Source organism: Esox lucius, chromosome 24 (genome assembly GCF_011004845.1).
Source record: "Esox lucius isolate fEsoLuc1 chromosome 24, fEsoLuc1.pri, whole genome shotgun sequence".
Classification (NCBI taxonomy): Eukaryota; Metazoa; Chordata; class Actinopteri; order Esociformes; family Esocidae; genus Esox; species Esox lucius.
In genome coordinates this window covers 13,878,358-13,899,173 of record NC_047592.1, presented here as the reverse complement: position 1 = coordinate 13,899,173, position 20,816 = coordinate 13,878,358, and the positions used below count along the sequence as shown (strand labels likewise).

At 40.6% G+C, this 20,816-nt stretch overlaps 2 protein-coding genes across 5 annotated transcripts; both read left to right on the top strand.

Moving 5' to 3' along the window:
- Nucleotides 1-811: 811 nt before the first annotated feature.
- Nucleotides 812-8,652, top strand: ndufs2 (NADH:ubiquinone oxidoreductase core subunit S2). 2 transcript variants are annotated; one of them, XM_010905111.3, is made up of 13 exons: nt 812-952; nt 2,069-2,172; nt 2,364-2,554; nt 2,684-2,804; nt 5,146-5,258; nt 5,341-5,415; nt 5,538-5,701; nt 5,802-5,921; nt 6,068-6,197; nt 6,664-6,759; nt 7,426-7,509; nt 7,821-7,878; nt 8,476-8,652. In XM_010905111.3, exons 1-13 carry the CDS (start codon nt 846-848, stop codon nt 8,511-8,513), a joined length of 1,401 nt encoding a protein of 466 aa, XP_010903413.1. In that variant the 5' UTR covers nt 812-845; the 3' UTR covers nt 8,514-8,652. The 2 variants fall into 2 exon arrangements, with proteins under 2 accessions (XP_010903413.1, XP_019899016.1); XM_020043457.2 differs by lacking the exon at nt 8,476-8,652 and having other exon boundaries at nt 7,797-7,881.
- A 133-nt stretch (nt 8,653-8,785) lies between these two features.
- Nucleotides 8,786-20,066, top strand: fcer1g (Fc fragment of IgE, high affinity I, receptor for; gamma polypeptide). Of its 3 annotated transcripts, XM_020043065.3 has the most exons (6): nt 8,786-9,127; nt 16,068-16,159; nt 16,471-16,527; nt 17,497-17,498; nt 19,558-19,581; nt 19,694-20,066. In XM_020043065.3, the coding sequence occupies exons 1-6, from the start codon at nt 9,064-9,066 to the stop codon at nt 19,698-19,700; spliced, it is 246 nt and encodes an 81-aa protein (XP_019898624.1). In that variant the 5' UTR covers nt 8,786-9,063; the 3' UTR covers nt 19,701-20,066.
- The last annotated feature ends 750 nt before the right edge of the window (nt 20,067-20,816 follow it).

Sequence of the window (20,816 nt, the reverse complement as noted above, 5' to 3'; positions counted from 1 at the left end):
TGGATTGGTCTAATCTCTCGTGGACAAGATTAGTTAAACATAAATGGCACTTTAGATCTGTCATGAACCCACAGTTTGTTGGAGATCACCATCAAAGAGCACTATCAGTTCTGAAGCCTTAGACAAATATGTTGCATGTGTTTCAATCTTTCGAATTTTGGAAGTAGATGCAGAGCCCAGATTGCTCATCGTTTTTAAAGAAACGTGGAGCTCTTCGTTCCGTTGCCGATCTTATCTCTTAACACATATTGACCCACACCTTAATCTAGCCTTATCACAACACTTAATAGTTCTGGGTTTTCCGAGATGGATTTGACTTAGTAGCTATGTTGGTCTATTTAACTTATAACAATATGTAGGTTCATTGCTTACTATTCAAAGATTCAGAAAAGCCAAATTCATATTGTTAAGAGGATGTACTGCAACAAAATAATGTGATTGATTCTGCATTCTTCAAATTAATGTGATTGATTCTGCATTCTTCAAATTAATGTGATTGATTCTGCATTCTTCAGAATGATGTGATTGATTATGCATTCTTCCCCCTCGTGTTGCCATATACACTTTTAGATCTTCTAATTCCATATTTCAGGGTATTTTAGTTAAGAAGAAAGCAATTGTAATATGAATAACTATTATTACAATCATTTGATAGCCTTCTTCCATACACATTAATGTAATAAATATAAATGTGGAAAAACATAGCAACACTTATTAATGGTTTTAAACTGAATTTCATTACACTTCAGTACGATAGATGGAAGTAACACGGTGTCCTTCCTTTCAAAACCAAAAAATAAGATAACTATTTCGTCACCGGATGCAGAGCAACTTCTACTGCCAAGATGGCGGGGACAATGTTGAGGTCGCTAGCTAAACTCGGACGTCCTTCAACAAAATTGATTTTAAATAGTAATTTGGTTAGTCCTGGTTGCACGGTTCTGCAAAACAGGTGAGATGCTCATATTTTAATAAGTGCAATTACAATTTATAAGTGAACATTTTCAAAATAGGTCGTTCGGGGATTAACATTTCTGTCACATAACCGCTAGATAGCTCGCTAGCTTTAGCAAGCTAGGTAGTTGTCGAACACTTACCTGCAGGTCCTTTTCAGTAACTGCATTTGGGTTTTTCGTTTACAAACATGACACCCCACCCGACACCACCACACTATTTCCAATTTATGTTACGTCAAAAGTGACTTGTACGGTTTTGTTGTTATAACGTTGCAACGGTTTAGGAGGTTGTCGTGTTAGTTAGCAATAATACCGGCTATTTTGTATCTAGCCGCAGTACAGCAAGTAGGTTACTTGAGTCAAATGACCGCAGCAGCACCTTCGTGGAGAGTTTGGGATCTTGCAAACTACCACAGCACTTTTTGAGTTGTTCACTGTCTGAACATTTTGTAAAATATTTGTATGAAACATTCAGGGCTAGCTAACAACCACAACATTACGTGTTGCGTGAAGTGTTCGCATAACCAAATCAGAAACGGCTTTGTCGTTAAGAACATTTACACTTACCCACAATTTGGTGTAATGGCCATTAACTGTAGAGTTCAGAAACACCTACTGAACAACGATTACCCATCCTTATGAAGAACTTCATTACCATTGTTATTTAGCTGGCTTACAAACATAGGTGTTCATCAGTCATACATTGCGTAGATGACCCTGGCTTCATGCCTAAACATAAGCCTCTTACCATGGTTACTCCAGTAATGTCACCAGACCTGAGACGGAATTGTCTCAAGCCACAATGTTGAATAACATTTTGTTTAAATGTGCATGTCTGTTGGCTTTTTGGCCTGTAGGAAATGGAGATTAAGTAACCCCAGTAAAATTGTAGTGACTTTTTGAGGCTCTTAAACACTTGGCAGATTAATCAAGGGTTTGATAACGGACGAGTTTCATTAGGTGTGCCTTGAAATAGTTCAAACAAACGTAATGGCCCGTGGGTTACGTTAGGACAGGTTGAACACTTGAATATGTAGTACCTTTTGAAGAAAGAGCTTTTAAAAACAGATTTTAAAGGAACAGATCTGATTCCTGAATCCCTGTGAATGCAGGCAGAAACAGTGGCAGCCTGATGTGGAGTGGATGGAGCAGTATGCTGGGGCAGTGATGTACCCCTCCGCCATCACGGAGAAATGGGCCCCCCCACCGTGGAACGGTACGGCCCGCCATCTTGAACCTGTTATTAGGGCCTGCCGCGCTGACACCAAGTCTGCCTATAATGCAATTTGGGTTTAGAGACAGTCTTCGTCGTTTCATCCCGTTTTGCCGTTCTGCGGGCGGCCGTGTCTCAACCCGTGTTGGTGAACTCCGAGCTCACTTGCCTGTACGATTTCGAACCGTCCGCAGATAAGGATCCCCCCGCGGAGAAGGAGGTGTCCAATTTGACCATAAACTTCGGCCCCCAGCACCCCGCGGCCCATGGCGTGTTGCGCCTGGTCCTGGAGCTCAGCGGCGAGTCGGTGAAGAAGTGTGACCCCCACGTGGGCTTGCTGCACCGCGGCACGGAGAAACTGATCGAGTACAAGACCTACCTGCAGGTACGCCTCCACGTGGTGGTGCGACGCCGGACTGGAGGTCAGGCGTCCTCAGACTCTCCTGTATCTGGTCCTCAGGTCCCCGTATCCGTTGTTTTGTGAATTCACCGGACTTCCTGTGTTTGTGCGCAGGCGCTGCCCTACTTCGACAGGCTCGACTACGTCTCCATGATGTGTAACGAGCAGGCGTACTCTCTGGCTGTGGAGAAGCTTCTCAACATCCAGGCCCCACTGCGCGCGCAGTGGATCAGAGGTTAGGCAAACACACCGCAAAGGAGAAACTAACCACCGCTTCCGACCTGACGCACACTAACCAAGTATATACACAGGTGCTGGTCATAAAATTAGAACATCATCAAAAAGTTGATTCATTTCAGTAATTCCATTCAATAAGTGAAACTTATTCATTCAAACATTCATTACACACAGACTGATATTTCAAATGTTTATTTCTTTTAATTGTGATGATTATAACTGACAACTAATGTAAATCCCAAATTGAGTATCTCAGAAAATTTGAATATTACTTAAGACCAATACAAAATTATTTTTAGAGATGTTGGCCAACTGAAAAGTATGAACATGAAAAGTATGAGCATGTACAGCACTCAATACTTAGTTGGGGCTCCTTTTGCCTGAATTACTGCAGCAATGCGGCGTGGCATGGAGTCGATCAGTCTGTGGCACTGCTCAGGTGTTATGAGAGCCCAGGTTGCTCTGATAGTGGCCTTCAGCTCTTCTGCATTGTTGGGTCTGGCATCTTCCTCTTCACAGTACCCCATAGATTTTCTATAGGGTTATGGTCAGGCGAGTTTGCTGGCCAATTAAGAACAGTGATACCATGGTCCATAAACCAGGTACTGGTAGCTTTGGCACTGTGTGCAGGTGCCAAGTCCTGTTGGAAAATGAAATCTGCATCTCCGATAACAGGGTTATCCCTGTTGCTTGTACACTTTTTTTCTACCACATCTTTTCCTTCTCTTCACCTCTCTATTAATGTGCTTGGACACAGAGCTCTGTGAACAGCCAGCCTCTTTAGCTATGACCTTTTGTGTCTTGCCCTCCTTGTGCAAGGTGTCAATGGTCGTCTTTTGGACAGCTGTCAAGTCAGCAGTCTTCCCCATGATTGTGTTGCCTACAAAACTGGACTGAGAGACCATTTAAAGGCCTTTGCAGGTGTTTTGGGTTAATTAGCTGATTAGTGTGGCACCAGGTGTCTTCAATTTTGAACCTTTTCACAATATTCAAATTTTCGGAGATACTGAATTTGGGGTTTTCATTAGTTGTCAGTTATTATCATCAAAATTAAAAGAAATAAACACTTGAAATATATCTGTCTGTGTGGAATGAATGTATACATTATACAAGTTTCACTTTTTGTATGGAATTACTGAAATCAACTTTTTGATGATATTCAAATTTTATGACCAACACCTGTTTCCAGTAATTCATGTCCTTTGTCTGCTTGTCTTCAGCAAACTGTTTGCAGGCTTTCTTGTGCATCATCTTTAGAAGAGGCTTCCTTCTGGGACGACAGCCATGCAGACCAATTTAATGCTGTGTGTGGCGTATGGTCGGAGCACTGACAGGCTGACCCCCCACCCCTTCAAACTCTGCAGCAATGCTGGCAGCACTCATACGACTATTTCCCAAAGACAACCTCTAGAAATGACACTGGGCACGTGCACTCAACTTCTTTGGTCAACCATGGCAAGGCCTGTTCTGAGTGGAACCTGTCCTGTTAAACCGCTGTATGGTCTTGGCCACCATGCTGCAGCTCAGTTTTAGGGTCTTGGTAGTCTTCTTATAGCCTAGGCCATGTAGAGCCACACTTCTTTGTTTCAGATCCTCAGGGAGTTCTTTGCCATGAGGTGCCATGTTGAACTTCCAGTCACCAGTTTGAGGGAGTGTGAGAGCGATAACATCAAATTTAACACACATGCGCCCCATGCACACCTGAGACCTTGTAACACGAACGAGTCACATGACACCAGGGAGGGAAAATGGCTACTAGGGCCCAATTTGGACATTTTCACGTAGGGGTGTACTCACTTTTGTTGCCAGCAATGTAGACATTAATGACTGTGTTGAGTTATTTTGAAGGGACAGCAAATTTACATTGTTATACAAGCTGTACTCTCGCTACCTTTGTAGCATTACATTGTAGTAAGTGTCATTTCTTCAGTGTTGTCACATGAAAAGATATGTGAAGGGTGTACTCACTTTCGTGAGATATAGATATATATCTGTATGTATGTATGTATATGTGTATATATATATATCTTTTTTTTTTTCCTTTATTTTGAAGAAGCTGGTTTGGTTTGTGTCTTGGAGGAAGTGCGTGTTTGTGGTTTTTTCCTGTGTACTGTGTCAACAAGTACAAGCCCATAAGTGTGAGAAGCGTTTTAGCCTTTTATTCAAGGTCACTAGGGGGCAGTAGTTTGCTATCTTCCGCTGTTAACACACAGAGGCCCTGTGGCTTGTTGTGAAACAATCTCCATAGAGCCAGAAGATGGCCAATGCTGTCATGCCGTGGAATGCACAGATCAAAGTGCGTACGAGTTATGGGTGTGTGCCTCCGTGTCATTGTGTAGTTCTCTTCGGGGAGCTGACTCGCATCCTGAACCACATCATGGCCATCACCACACACGCCCTGGACATCGGGGCCATGACCCCCTTCTTCTGGATGTTCGAGGAGAGGGAGAAGGTGGGTGCGTTGAACGGTGCGTAGTGGTCCCTCCGTCGTCTCCCTGAAGGTGTTCTGTTCTGATGGCGTTCTCTCCTCCTAGATGTTTGAGTTCTATGAGCGCGTGTCCGGGGCCCGGATGCACGCGGCATATGTCAGGCCTGGTGGAGTACATCAGGTAAAGTCTGCAGAGGAGCTAAAGTGTGTGTGTGAGAAATCGTTCCTTAAACCGGTGCGCGGGTCTCAGGGCCCTTCAGATGAGTGGTGCTTTAAGAGGATTGCGTTGTCTTTTTCGTCCAGGATATGCCGCTGGGGCTAATGGACGACATCTACGAGTGGTGCAAGAACTTCTCCATCAGAATAGACGAGGTGGAGGAGATGCTGACCAACAACCGTATCTGGAAGAACCGCACCGTGGACATCGGGGTCGTGTCCGCCGAAGACGCGCTCAACTACGGCTTCAGGTATGTTACTGTGTCACAGCGCATGTCAGAACGCGCTTAGCCCGGTCTCTGTTGGACCCCTCATGGCAGCCGCCGCTGGCGTCCTCTGCTTGTGTCTCAGTGGCGTGATGCTGAGGGGGTCCGGCATCAAGTGGGACCTGAGGAAGTCGCAGCCCTACGACAAGTATGACGAGGTGGAGTTTGACGTCCCCATCGGCAGCAGGGGCGACTGCTACGACAGGTGAGAGCACCCGGGTTAAGTCCCAAACGGCACCTGTTCCATTATTGCTATCCAATCTGGATGCGTCAATGAAACTTAGGAGAATGCCGGACCAGTAACATGTCTGTCTTTTCCCACATTAACTTTGTCCCTCACCTGTGGGTCAGGTACCTGTGCAGGGTGGAGGAGATGAGGCAGTGCCTCAGAATCATGGTCCAGGCCCTCAACAAGATGCCAGAGGGAGAAATCAAAGTGGACGACAACAAGGTGGCTCCGCCTAAGAGGTCCGAGATGAAGGTAGGATCTGCTGCTGACTGGGGGGAATTCAACGTGCAGAAGTAATGCACTGGATTGAAGCCATTTGTAAAAACAACCTGAGGACTTGCCTGGGGTGCTCTAAGACATTGCTTTCAGGGGAACACGTACTGTTGCAGTATGAGTCTAGCCCACTGCTCTTTTTCATACCACTTGTCTGTATAAAATGCCTGAAATATAAAAAACAAGGACACTGAACAGCCTTAAAGTACTAGATTAACCTGGCAGGTTCTATCTACCTCATTGTCTAGTTAATCACACAATCCCTGATGTCTACACTAGGGTGGGTGGGTGTGTGTAAGCTTTAGGGGTTAGCATTTAAGATTAGCCCCCCCCCCCCCCCCGTAGGAAAAAGAAAAGGCCAGTTTAGACAACTTTAAGCTAAACGTGTCCCCTCTGTAATATGGGCATGAAACTGTTTTAACGGTGGTTCATGTTTCCATGTTAGATGTCCATGGAGTCTCTGATTCATCACTTTAAGCTGTACACAGAGGGTTACCAGGTGCCCCCCGGAGCTACATACACTGCTGTAGAAGCCCCCAAGGTGAGTCCTCTGTCCCATCGACATACCTGGATTAATGCCCTGAAATGCATTGTTCTGTAACCATTGTTTAAGGGGATTTAATTTGTGCAATCTACTGGTTTAAAGGTGAGGTTCTCCATTAAAAGATCAATTTTGTCAGTCATAGGATGCCTGTTAAGATGGAAGATGATTCCATGATTTGCTAGAGAGGGACATTCTATAAAGGTTCCAGATATAACCGGCTCACTAATGTTAATTCTTAGTCCTAATCAGCCGTCTGTCAGTAGGTAGATGAACAGCGTTCATATTAAGTTGATTTGAAGTGTGAGGTGATGAGCTGATTTACATCTAGATACCCAGGACAAGTGGACATGGGCACTTTACAGATTAACATAGAACAGACATTCAATGATTGAAAAACATAACAGGAATCCTGACATTACACAAACGTCATTGCACATATTGCTGTAGGCGCTGATTCTATTGGGGATGTAAAACGCCTAGTAAAAAAAACTCAATTTTACACTAACCCCATTACAGGTATCTATCAGAATTACACATGTGGGTTGTAGTGTCTCTTCGCTGTGGTGAAAAGTCACTGGTATATTTAGAGTAACATAAGTGTGAATGCGGGCGTTGTACTGCTGTGATGTGCTCTATGCTGATGACCAGTTGTTGTTTTTGCAGGGGGAGTTTGGTGTGTATCTTGTCTCAGATGGCACCAGCAGGCCCTACCGCTGCAAGATCAAAGCCCCCGGATTCGCTCACTTGGTACGGGGAGTTAGAACTAGCCTGTACACAATGTTCACAACTGTTCAGTGTGTTCATCGTCCAGATCACTTCTAGTTTCTGATGTTTGTGTAGGGAGATGCCTTTTATTAACACAAGCCTAATCCACTGTAACATCCGTTTGCTGTTGCTTCACTGACACATCAGAACTTCCCAGTCTTGCCTGTGCAGGAACTTGATTTGGCTCTCACAAACACCATTTCACAACACACAGACGGGCAAAGTGATTGATTGTTACTGTTTTTTTTTGGACTGTGATTGGTTATTAGGCTTTCTGATGTTTTCTTAACCAGGCTGCTTTGGATATGATGGCCAAAGGACACATGTTGGCTGACGTAGTAGCCATTATTGGTAAGACCTTTTTTATTTTTTTCATTTCACTGGGTGTTTCTCCCCTGAACCAAAAAATCCAGCAGGCAACAGTGTTACCGGTCAGTCGTGCTCTGGTACCTGAACAGGGTCCTGTGCTGTGGCCCTCAGCAGCCAGCCATCTGTCCCACAGACAATAAGACCGTTCTCAGCATATCTAGATAGCCCCAAACTAAAAGGCTGCATTCTACTGCACCCAACTCTGCTCATCTCCCTGCGTTTAAATGTGCTACGTTGATGCTGTTTATGTGTAAATTCAGAGTGTGTGAACATGTTCAGCTATTCGAGTTTCTTCTAATTCCGTACATGGGAACGCAGCAAAATGTGTTGCAACAAATATACCGAACAGATGTGTTGAAGTAGTACTTCTCCATTTCAAAGTTGACTTCATACTACACACAACATGATTAGTCTACTAAAATCATTATCAGCATTGTCAGTTCAAGCATGCTTATGTTAAGTGTAACATGATCACTGCTTAAACTGACAATACTATATTAACAACTATTGTTTAAATGTTTAACCCGTGTTTTAAATAGTGTTTTATTTTTATTCATTTTTTGTCTTCTTTTGTAACAGGCACCCAGGACATAGTGTTTGGAGAAGTTGACCGTTGAATACGGTCTCTAAAGAGGACTTCTGTCTTCACTTTCTGTTTCTGTCCGATTCAACTTGTCTCCCCTTGTCACTGTACGGTAATCTAACCGGATCGACCATGTATAATGCTATAAACCTAATAAATATTTTATGACTGATCGTTCAAATGTTATTTGTTTAAAGTTAATTGTTTGTGTGAAAGAGAAATACTGCAAGACATTCCATGACGATGTATCAAATCAAAACCTGCGTGTTGCACTAAAAGAACGTATCAAAATGATGTGGAAAAGGTGAACAGAAACTGAGTTATTTTTCGTAGGTGTCTTTCTTGTTGGTCCCTCCTCCAGTGGTGTGTACAGTCTTATAATCAGGGGAGTGGTCTAAGCATACGAAATGGACTGAGCCCCACCACAACTTCCCCCCCTGCTCAACATTGGCTTTCTTCGTAACTCCGAGTCAGCAACACACTCAAACCACTGACAGCCTTTTTTCAGCCTTGCTCGACTTCAGTGCTGAAGCCGGACTTCTGGTGAAAAGAGAACTTACCGTGTGTTTTGCATACCTGTGGCCATGACGATGGGAGAGAGGTTGTTTGTTTCTGCTGTTCCTCTCTGGATGAGTTTTGGCAGTGCTGGTGAGTCTGGATCCTTAACTTTTGGTAAACCCCTGTGATGTTTGGTATGGACCTGGGTTGAAACTCGTGTCTGTTTCTGGTAAAAAAAAAATTTAAAAAAAGATTTTTGGTAGTGAATTTGTATGTCCTGGGGATGATGGAACAATTTGCAACAATGACTGCTGTTATTATAACAATGTTGTCCCTCAGAGGAAGAAATAATTTAAAACATAATTAAGGTGTAAGGCTTTCACAGTGGAGCTCAGGGTGTAGATATAATCGTAGAAATCAACACTACCATGGCCATCTTGACATTTTGCTTCCTTAAATGTAAATCGAAATAGGATCATTCTTTCACCCAAGAGGAACTATGCAACCATTTTCATTTGATATTCTATATACTAAATGTGAAATGTATGAAATCTTTCAAATTCATATAAACAAATGCGTTGATTGTGTATATTTTTGCAACCCTGAGTTAATACTGTATGGAATCATCTTTGGCAGTCATTATAGGTGTAAATTATTCTGAAAGATATTTCAATTAGTTTGCACAGACGGAAGTGCAACCAGCTCAAGTAAAAAAAATGTCATTACATTTGGTTAGGAACCACTTAAGGACCACACTATTATAAAATGTTCTCAGATTTTAAGCAAATTTAGGAAAGGGACTAGATTGCTGTACACCGTTTTGTTAAATAGCTTAAAATGTGTTAAATTGTCAAAACACTACTCTTTACTGTGTCATCGTGCCAAAAGGAGAGGATTTGGAGTGGTATTTTTAATGTGGCTTCTCTTCACAAAAACAGGCCAATGTGGATTGAAGGCAATATTGTTCTTTCACTCACTAGGCATACTATGGTGGCAGCATCTCGGTACGAGTATGTTTGTCATCGGCATCCACAAAGGAGTTTATTATGATAAAAAGCCCAACGTAAAAGAAACCCAAACTCAGTCCTTGGAAAAATCTAACTCTGGTCTAGTTGTATTATTTAGCAAGACAGTTACACGGATTAGTTACATCAGAATGGCAACTTTACAAAAAGTCTAGAGTGGTCCTGTGTTGAATATTGCTGTCACTCAATGACTGCTGAACAATTTTACTAAATTCTTACAAAATCGATGGACACAATATGTTGCCCTTACTGTTAAAGTTGCAATACTGTTAAAAGATGCAAAGCTGTAATGAGTGCCAAAGGCATTTCCACCAAGTATTATCTCTGGAGTCAAGATGATATTGTTTGTTTTAAGAAATGTGGAAAAAGTTATGGTGGTGTAGATCTTTTCTAATCTAATCATTATATTTAAGGTAGCTAGAAGACCTAGGAACTTAGAACTGATACCACTGCATTTTGTGCATACTGTAGATAATTGCTCTGATATTTAATGCACACCAAAATGGCTTTCCAGTAGGTGTTGAGGATTCCTAAAGTGTCCATTCTCTGAATTAAATCTGCTTAAAGAATAGTAATCTGAAAGCAGTTTGATTCCCCACCCAAAAGTATTGAGCTTGAGCAGTTTTGTCAAACTTCGTATATTTCCTTGTTGTGGTAAAATGGTATATGATTCACATTTTAAATAGCTCTAAGGGGATTTCACAAAATATTAACTCTGGGGTGTGAAGACATGCATTCGAAACATGCTAATTTTACATTAATACCTTGGAATCTTTTAACTTTTTTGTCACTTTTAAAATGTGGAATACATTTTGTGGATCTGTTATGGATGAAACCAATTAAATGTAGCCCCTTTTAGTTCATGTTTCTAAACAAAGTGAAGAAGAGGCATCTATCAACTTTGTCTTCAGTAAAATATTAGATAATATAGGGGTTGGGACGCTGTGTAAAATTTTGGCTAAATAAAAACAATGCAATGATATGCAAATCATTTAAACCCAATATTCAACATAAAATAGTACAAAGACAACATATCAAATGTTGAAATGGAAACATTTGATTGTTTCTTGAATAAAAAAAATTACTACTTTGAAATTTGATGCCAGCAACACGCTTCAAAAATAGTTGGGAGAGTGGCAACATAAGACTGGAAAGGCTGGGTAATGCTAAAATACTAAACCTGGTGGAATTAATTGGCAATTGGCAAAAGGTCAGTAACATGGGTGGATCTATCAGGAGGGAGGTTGGGGAGGGGTTCACCACTCCGTGAAAGACTTCATAGGCAAATAGTGCAACAGTTTAAGAATAACGTTTCTTAATGAAAAATTACAAAGTTTGGGGATCTCATTTATGGTACATAAAATCATTGAAAGATGCATGGGCTCAGGAACACTTCTGAAAACCATTGTCTGGGAACACAGTACGCCGCAGCATCTACAAATGTAAGTTTAAACAATACCATGCAAAGATGAAACCATATTTAAACAAGATCCAGAACGGCCACTGCCTTCACTGGGCCCAAGCTCATTTAAGATAAACTGAGACGAATTGAAAACTGTCCTGAGGAGAGGGCCCATCCAGTTTATCAGCACAGAGTTCAGAAGCGAGCATCTGTAATGGTATGGGGGTTTATTAGTGCACATGGCATGGGTGACTTGCACATATGTGAAGGCACCATTAATACTGAACAATAAATTTTAGAGCAACATATGCATCAACCCAAATAAACTTTTTCAGGAAAGGCCTAGCTTATTTCAGCAAGACAATGCCAAACCACATTCTGCACTTATGACAACAGCATAGCACCATAGTAATATAGTCTGGGTGCTAAACTGGCCTGCCTGCAGTCCAGACCTATCACCCATTGAAAACAATTGGCGCATTATGAAACAAAAACTACGACAAAGGAGACCCCAAACTGTTGAGCAGCTGCAATCCTTTATCAAGCAAGAATGGGAAAACATTTCACTTACAAAACTACTGCGATTGGTTTCCTCAGTTCCCAAATGCTTACAGAGTATTGTTGAAAGAAAAGGTGATGCAACACACTGGTAAACATGACCCTGTCCCAACTTTTTTGAAATGTGTTGCTGGCATCAAATTCAAAATGGGTGTACATTTTAACAAAAACAATAACATTTCTCAGTTGTTGTCTTTGTGCTATTTTCAATTAAATATACAGAGAAGTGATTTGCAAATCATTGCATTCTGTTTTTATTTGCATTTTAAGCAGCATCACTACTTCTTTGGAAGCTGGGTTGTAATATATTTTTATTTGGAATGCAATAACGTATTTGCATAAAGTATACTATTGACAATTTAATTCATGAAAAATAAACATCATGAACACAAAACAAGTAATGTTTAGTTATGATTCTTATCTAAATGGTTTTGCACCTACTGGTTTTAGAAAAAATATCCTTGTTTAGGATGTGATTCTGATGATACTCTCTGATGTGGTGTGAAGAATTGGCTTGATTGACCAAAGGTTCTTAAAGAGATCATAAACGTGCTTCAAATCCTGAATGGTGATTGGCTGATAGCTTTGTTATGTGAGACTGTATACCACAGGTATGATATCACATTAGTTTTTACGTATTGGTAACCTATTTGGGAGAGCAATATGTCATCTCAGGGGTATATATATTGCCAATATATCACAGATAGGTTCTGTGTCCAGGCACTCTGCAATTCATTGTCCTAAGAACAGCTTTTAGCTCTGGTATATTGGTGATATACCACACCTTCTCATGCCTTATTGCTTAAATAGAACACTTTGACATCATACTCCCAAAGCCATTTCTGTGAAAAGCAGAAGCGACGCTGTGGCTACTTCGGTCATCTTTTTAACACTTGAGTCTGAGCAACAAAAATGGTAGCATTATGCACGCAGTGACAATATGTCAGCAATGTCTGTATAGTTCTCACTATTCAAGAACGTCTCACACACACAAACTCAAGTACACACGGCATGTTTTCTTGCACATGACATTTTAAACACAGCTGCATTTTTGTCTGATGCTCATCATCCCAGATAGAAGGAAAGGAAACAAGATTATAGATTATCAACCACATCCCCCCGCCACACCAGATATGTTAACACACAAACACACAAAACTGAGAAAATACATTAAACATGCACACTTTTTGAATGTGACACTATTTTACTGTGAACCAGCTTTAGGCTTAAATCTGACCACACACCTTCTGATCAATATGAGCCATTAAGAACAACACAGGATGTCTTGTAAGTCACAAGGACGGGTAGCATAATGGCTAAGGTCCGATTACCTTGAGGTCTAAAGAGAGAGTTTACTGGTGGTCACTGTGTTAACATATTTGTATTCATACCGTTGGTACAAACCTGATTCCAAAAAGGTTGGGACACTGTACAATAGTGAATAAAAACAGAATGCAATGATGTGGAAGTTCCAAATTTCAATATTTTATTCAGAATACAACAGAGATGACATATCAAATGTTTAAACTGAGAAAATGTATCACTTTAAGGGAAAAATAAGTAGATTTTAAATTTCATGGCATCAACACATCAAGAAAGTTGGGACAAAGCCATGTTTACCACTGTGTGGCATCCCCTCTTCTTTTTATAACAGACTGCAAACGTCTGGGGACTGAGTTGCTTAAGTTTATGAATAGGAATGTTGTCCCATTCTTGTCTAATACAGGCTTCTAGTTTGCTCAACTGTCTTAGGTCTTCTTTGTTGCATTTTCCTCTATATGACGCGGCAAATGTTTTCTATGGGTGAAAGATCTGGACTGCAGGCTGGCCATTTCAGTACCCGGATCCTTCTTCTATGCAGCCAAGACATTGTAATTGATGCAGTATGTGGTCTGGCATTGTCATGTTGGAAAATGCAAGGTCTTCCCTGAAAGAGACAACGTCTGGATGGGAGCATATGTTGTTCTAGAACTTGGATATAACTGTCAGCATTGATGGTGCCTTTCCAGATGTGTAGGCTGCCCATGCCACACGCACTCATGCAACCCCATACCATCAGAGATGCTGGCTTCTGAACTGAGCGCTGATAACAACTTGGGTTGTCCTTGTCCTCTTTAGTCCGAATGACATGGCGTCCCAGTTTTCCAATTTTGATTTGTCTGACCACAGAACACTTTTCCACTTAGCCACAGTCCATTTTAAATGATCCTTGGCCCAGAGAAAACTCCTGCGCTTCTGGATCCTGTGTAGATACGGCTTCTTTTTTTATAGAGTTTTAGCCGGCAACGGCGAATGGCACGGTGGATTGTGTTCACCGACAATGTTTTCTGGAAGTATTCCTGAGCCCATGTTGTGATTTCCATTACAGTATCATTCCTGTATGTGATGCAGTGCCGTCTGAGGGCTCGAAGATCACGGGCATCCAGTATGGTTTTCCGGCCTTGACCCTTACGCACAGAGATTGTTCTAGATTCTCTGAATCTTTGGATGATATTATGCACTGTAGATGATGATAACTTCAAACTCTTTGCAATTTTTCTCTGAGAAACTCCTTTCTGATATTGCTTCACTATTTTTCGCCGCAGCATTGGGGGAATTGGTGATCCTCTGCCCATCTTGACTTGTGAGAGACACTGCCACTCTGAGAGGCTCTTTTTATACCCAATCATGTTGCCAATTGACATAATAAGTTGCAAAATTGTCCTCCAGCTGTTCATTATCTGTAAATTTAACCTTTCCGGCCTCTTATTGCTAACTGTCCCAACTTTTTTGGAATGTGTAGCTCTCAAGAAATCCAAAATGAGCCAATATTTGGCATTACATTACAAAATGTCTCAATTTCAACATTCAATGTGTTATATACACTCACCTAAAGGATTATTAGGAACACCTGTTAAATTTCTCATGAATACAATTATCTAATCAACCAATCACATGGCAGTTGCTTCAATGCATTTAGGGGTGTGGTCCTGGTCAAGACAATCTCCTGAACTCCAAACTGAATGTCAGAATGGGAAAGAAAAGTGATTTAAGCAATTTTGAGCGTGGCATGGTTGTTGGTGCCACAAGGGCCGGTCTGAGTCAGAATTTGGCGTAAACAGAATGAGAACATGGATCCATCATGCTTTGTTACCACTGTGCAGGCTGGTGGTGGTGGTGTAATGGTGTGGGGGATGTTTTCTTGGCACACTTTAGGCCCCTAAGTTCCAATTGGGCATCGTTTAAATGCCACGGCCTACCTGAGCATTGTTTCTGACCATGTCCATCCCTTTATGACCACCATGTACCCATCCTCTGATGGCTACTTCCAGCAGGATAATGCAACATGTCACAATGCTCGAATCATTTCAAATTGGTTTCTTGAACATGACAATGAGTTCACTGTACTGAAATGGCCCCCACAGTCACCAGATCTCAACCCAATAGAGCATCTTTGGGATGTGGTGGAACGGGAGCTTCGTGCCCTGGATGTGCATCCCACAAATCTCCATCAACTGCAAGATGCTATCCTATCAATATGGGCCAACATTTCTAAAGAATGCTTTCAGCACCTTGTTGAATCAATGCCACGTAGAATTAAGGCAGTTCTGAAGGCGAAAGGGGGTCAAACACAATATTAGTATGGTGTTCCTAATAATCCTTTAGGTGAGTGTATATTCTATTGTGAATTAAATAGAGATTTTTAAATTATTTCATTCCTTTTTTACTCACAATTTGTACAGTGTCCCAACTTTTTTGGAATCGGGTTTGTAAATGCGTTGATAGTAAGTCAGTGAAATTCTAAATGGCAGGTAGAGGATATTGGGACAGGTCAGGCATGTTGATAACAAAGAAAACCGTAACGTGAACGCTTTCTTTTAAAGTGCTGTAGCCCTCAGCAATTTGCCATTTGTCCCGTAAACATTAAGTACACCATACTGGCCACATTAGGTATATCTTGTGTATTCTGTCACTATATAACTTCCACTAGCTGCACCTTTACACTAGTACTAGTATTCTGGCTAATTAAATATACTTCGCCATTAAAGGTGATTCTAATTCCAGATAAGAACCTGTAATCATGGTCAACGCTCAGAGCATTTAAACAATTGTTCTTTGTCCTCAGCGGCCCTGGCCGAGCCTCAGATCTGTTACATCCTGGATGGCATCTTGTTTGTGTACGGCATCATCTTAACCGTGCTATACTGCAGGATCAAGGTACTTCTGAATTTTAGTCCCTTCTTCTCCATCTTTTTTTCCTTTGCGTCCATGTCTCTCTTTTGTAGCTTTCCATCACCACCTTTGGCGGTGTCGACCACCAGAACTGGAAATGGAATTTCATGTCGACCGGAAAGGTTTGGAGGGGGATAACAGACATTTATCTGGAAACCTATCATCATTATTAATTGCTATGAATAATATGGTAGCTGCTCCTTGTCATCTTAAATACTACATGGAATCCACACCACACTGCTTATAGCTACTTTTTGAATGTCTGTGCCAAGTTCTTACTCGATCTCATCACACAGTATTCCCAACAGATGTCTCCGGGGAATGGGAGAGGTGCTGGAACAGGAAATGCAGGGGTGAGATACATATCATGATCTGCAACCAACTCCATTAAACAAGACCCCATGACACCCCAAAACTTAACTCGCCCCCACATTTGGCTCTGGGTGAAATCGATGTAACGTGATATACAGTCCTTACATATGTCATGTCCAACGTAGACGGGCAACTACGGCAGACCTTTAAAGTGGTTTGGGTTGGGGTCTCGACAAAAATATTAAAGTATACCTTGCTGCTCGTCTCTCGCCCCTTTTGTACCAAAAACATATGGCACACACCAGAGTCACTGAATTTGGTTAACATTACGAGATTACCATTCCTCCATTTCGTTTGCTAAGTGATAGCGAATAATGACACCGCGTACAGGACTGTCAAGTCCTAGTGATGGCCATTCCTAGGCCTCTCTTTGTAAAACAATCTGAAAAACAACCCCAGAGCTATTGAAATAGGTGTAGACATCCAATGTAAATGCAAAAACGTTATTAAGAATTATGTTAACGCGTAAAATGCCTGTTCAAATAAGATAGGCACACATCTGTAATGAGTAAATCGAAATATTTTTCTCCTCTTCCAGTACAAAAGCGCTTGGAACAAAAAGCGCTATCTTCAATATTTATTGTTTTTCAATTGCGGATATGCAATCTATAGTGAATATTTTAGTAACTTGTCAGCAAATATTCCTTGTTTGACGTAAAAACGTAGTTAAATCGTGAACATCTACCCCCAGCAAACAATTTTCCGTTGTCACAATGTTGTTGCGATGTTATCTGGCGAACGAAATTAGGTAGCAGCAACGTTGTCAGCTACGTTGTCTTGTTGTCGCTAAGACGTAAATAATTGACGTTAACAGTTGGTCGCTAGAATGTCGTAGCAACCTGGTATTTCTAAGTTTGTCGGTTGGTAATCGCGAATCCCAGGCATCCTATCCAGTTGACCATTTATTGCCCTTTTCCTCTTACATGTTCTATATGCAAACATACAGCTAGAAGTTCATTTCTGTTCAGGCAACTTCTTGACAGTTTTCTCCAACCCTGTGTTTACCTGCTCCAACTGTTCCATGAAATCTTAAATGTGCACAACATATTTCAGCAGGGTTCTACACAGACGTTTAGTTTTACAGTGAGGTATTATGTATAAATATGATACCTTAATTTTTTCAACCCCTTCCCAGATATAATAACGGCAACGCTATTAGATCATCAGTCCAGATATTTTCTCCTAGCAAATTACATGACATATCCTGTAATATACAAGAGCCCCATATGTAGCAAAAAAGTATATACATTTACAAACAAACCAAAACATGTATGTCATTATTATTATTTTTGTATTTATCACCCACTTCACATAGAACTGTGTGGGACTTTATAACCATCAGGAAGTATAAAGTAGCAAATCATCTAGTTAACTCAGATGAAACTGTAGATTCAATGGCAATAGCCATGATAAACAGTATTTTTTTCCGCTAGTAGAGTTCTATCCTTCTCCAATCATTGACATTTTTGTTCCAGCTATCACTGGACATTTTACAAATAATTAAAATATAAGAACACAAGCCAATATGAATGCTTTACTCTTCCTTGGGTTATTTTCTTTTCAAATGGTGAGGAATTGTGAAATCATAAAGATAAGAAAAAATTTACAATAAATTGAAACAAACAATTAATATTATCCAACTGACAAAATACACACAAGCAAAGACAGACACTTTTGAGTCTGAGTGGTCTTCAATACTATCTTCACCTTCCTCTGCCGTTGGACCCATTGCTGCACCTGGACATGGACAATGAAAACCAGTTAAAAACCAGTATAAAACAGAGTGTCAACCATTTGATTCAATTCGTTCATAATTTATTTATATCACTTCACAATTTTGTCAAATATATTGCTGAATCATTACTTGTGGAACTCATAGAAAAATATTTATATTTGAGTACTTGTGAGGTGACTCGATGTTCATCTATGTTTGAAAAAAAGCTACCAACCAAGCTAGTTAGTAGTTGACTTACTGTACTGTAGCTTGCTAACGTTTTATGTAACGTTAGTTGGCTTGATAGACTGTAATTCGATGGGAACTTCCAAAGTAATTGTAGCTATATGACAGATAGTTATCGATCTGCTTTGTAAAAAAGTTAAATACGCTTACCTGAGATTCCTTGGCCAGAAATTATGTCGGCTTTACGAACTAAACTGATGTTTAACGTAGTCGCCCAGTACCGTTTGCTAGCTGCAGTAGCAAGTTAGCCAGGTATACCTTAAAAGAAAACTTGCGCTACCTGCAGTAGTTAGATAGGTATATTATAGTACTATAATGTAAGCTACACGACTAAATTAGAAAATAACTGAATTGGAAAATTGCTAGATTGGAAAACGAAAGTATGATTAACATCGATGATTATATATATTTTTTAAATAGCAATAACTACTAATGTAGGCTAACCACAGTAGCAGAAGAGTACTGGTGAAAACTCACAGACATGACTAAATCAAAACATAAATCAGAATTGTCTTAAACTGGAGTAAAATAAACGTGCTATAGCCACCGGTTATGTCTGCTGAGATACTGTAAACGTCTGATGACTATTTAAGAGTACGAACAAGAAATGGCGGGACGCTCGATCTGTGGCAAGTAGTTACCTTGTCCGTATTACGCTGAGGAGGTAAGGAAGATTAACAATTATGTAGTCATGCATGTTTGTTAACAATTATGTGGCAACGTTAACCTTCGGATAACGTTGCCACAATGTTTTGAGAAGGTAGTGTCATTACAAATCCATAACGTCAAAGTTGGTCGTGCTTACGTAACTTGTTAGATGTGCCTTTACCAATGCGATGCGTATCCCAAAAAGAGAAGTACGAAAAAAGCAGTTCATTCGTTAACTGCCGTTTCACAAATGCGCATCCGGTGTCAATATTTGTTAAAAAGTGTTTTGACAAATGCATCAGAAAGTAAAATGTGTATTCATATTCTTTGTGATTTTTTAATGTTCCTAGGCCTATATGCATGTGTTTACTAATGGTATGTTATTATACTTTCACACTGACAGAAAAAAGAGGAAAGCACATATATGGTGAGTTGATAATTGTTAGCTTAGTTGATGTGTGGAATTTCAATCATAGTAGCCTACTTTTCTCAGTGATATATTTCTTCTCCCACACGTGTCTTAACTCTTTCTATCTCAGGGTCTGACCCCTCGTGCTCAAGACACCTATGAGACAATCGGTCAGAAGAAGGGATTGAATGAGTAGACATTGAAGAGTCTCTCCAAGGATTTCCCAGGCGTCTTCTTTTTATTATTAGATAAATTATCTTCATTCTTCTTTTTTCTTTTTTTTATATGTGAAAGGCCATGGCTGTATCCTGAGAGAGATTTCAGAAGAGCAAAATTCGGAAGTTTAGCAGTAGCCTAGGTAAAATCTATTTTGACTGTGTAGTCTGTCTTCTTTGTATAATTTTCCCGAATTAAGTTGTTTAGATTTAGCTTGTTGTTTTTGGTATTTTAACGCTATGGTGTTCTATAACTATAAGACCCTTTAATAAACTACATGAAACGAAGGGTATATGGTATCGTCATTTTTCCATCACACTGTGGATCTATCTCGCGGCTATTTTAGTGGCGTATTTCCGTTAACTATAACACTATGGTAACTGATCTAGCTCCTACCACACACTGTCCGACTCACATCCTGTTTGTGGCCACCGAAAGTGATTGACTTTTGTGTGTGCGTGTATGTCAGTCCTATAATTTTTTCTTTATAGCCTATAAGCATACAAAAAAAGTGTTCATATATAGCCGAATCTATTAAATTGTACATGTAGGCATGTAATGCAAACTGTATGCCACTGGATGGCAACAGTGCTATAGCCTATCATTTTATTTCTCAGTGCGCTTAATATTAAGGTAAAGTGTGATTGGGACTCGTGTTTTTGGTGAGTCGGTTCTTTTTGCTCCGTGCACCTGAAACAGCCGTCTCATTTGTCTCCTGGACAGCACTATCGTTTAAAATGCTTAACAATTGGCCTAACCCGAAAACAATTTGAAAAATGACTAACCCCACTGTAAAGGCAAAACGTAGGCAAGCATTTATTTAGTTACATCTTCCCTGGAGTATTTGATCGCCAACTGCCTTTTTACTGACGTTATCCTATTGCAAAAATGCACGTTGAACATAGGCTACGCGCCCTATTGATTCTACAATGTGGATATACAACCTTTAGTTAATACACTTTCACCTAATCTGCAAACAATCGTTGTTTTGAAATTACATTTTTAAGGACATTAAGGAGTCAAATCAACGTATCCTT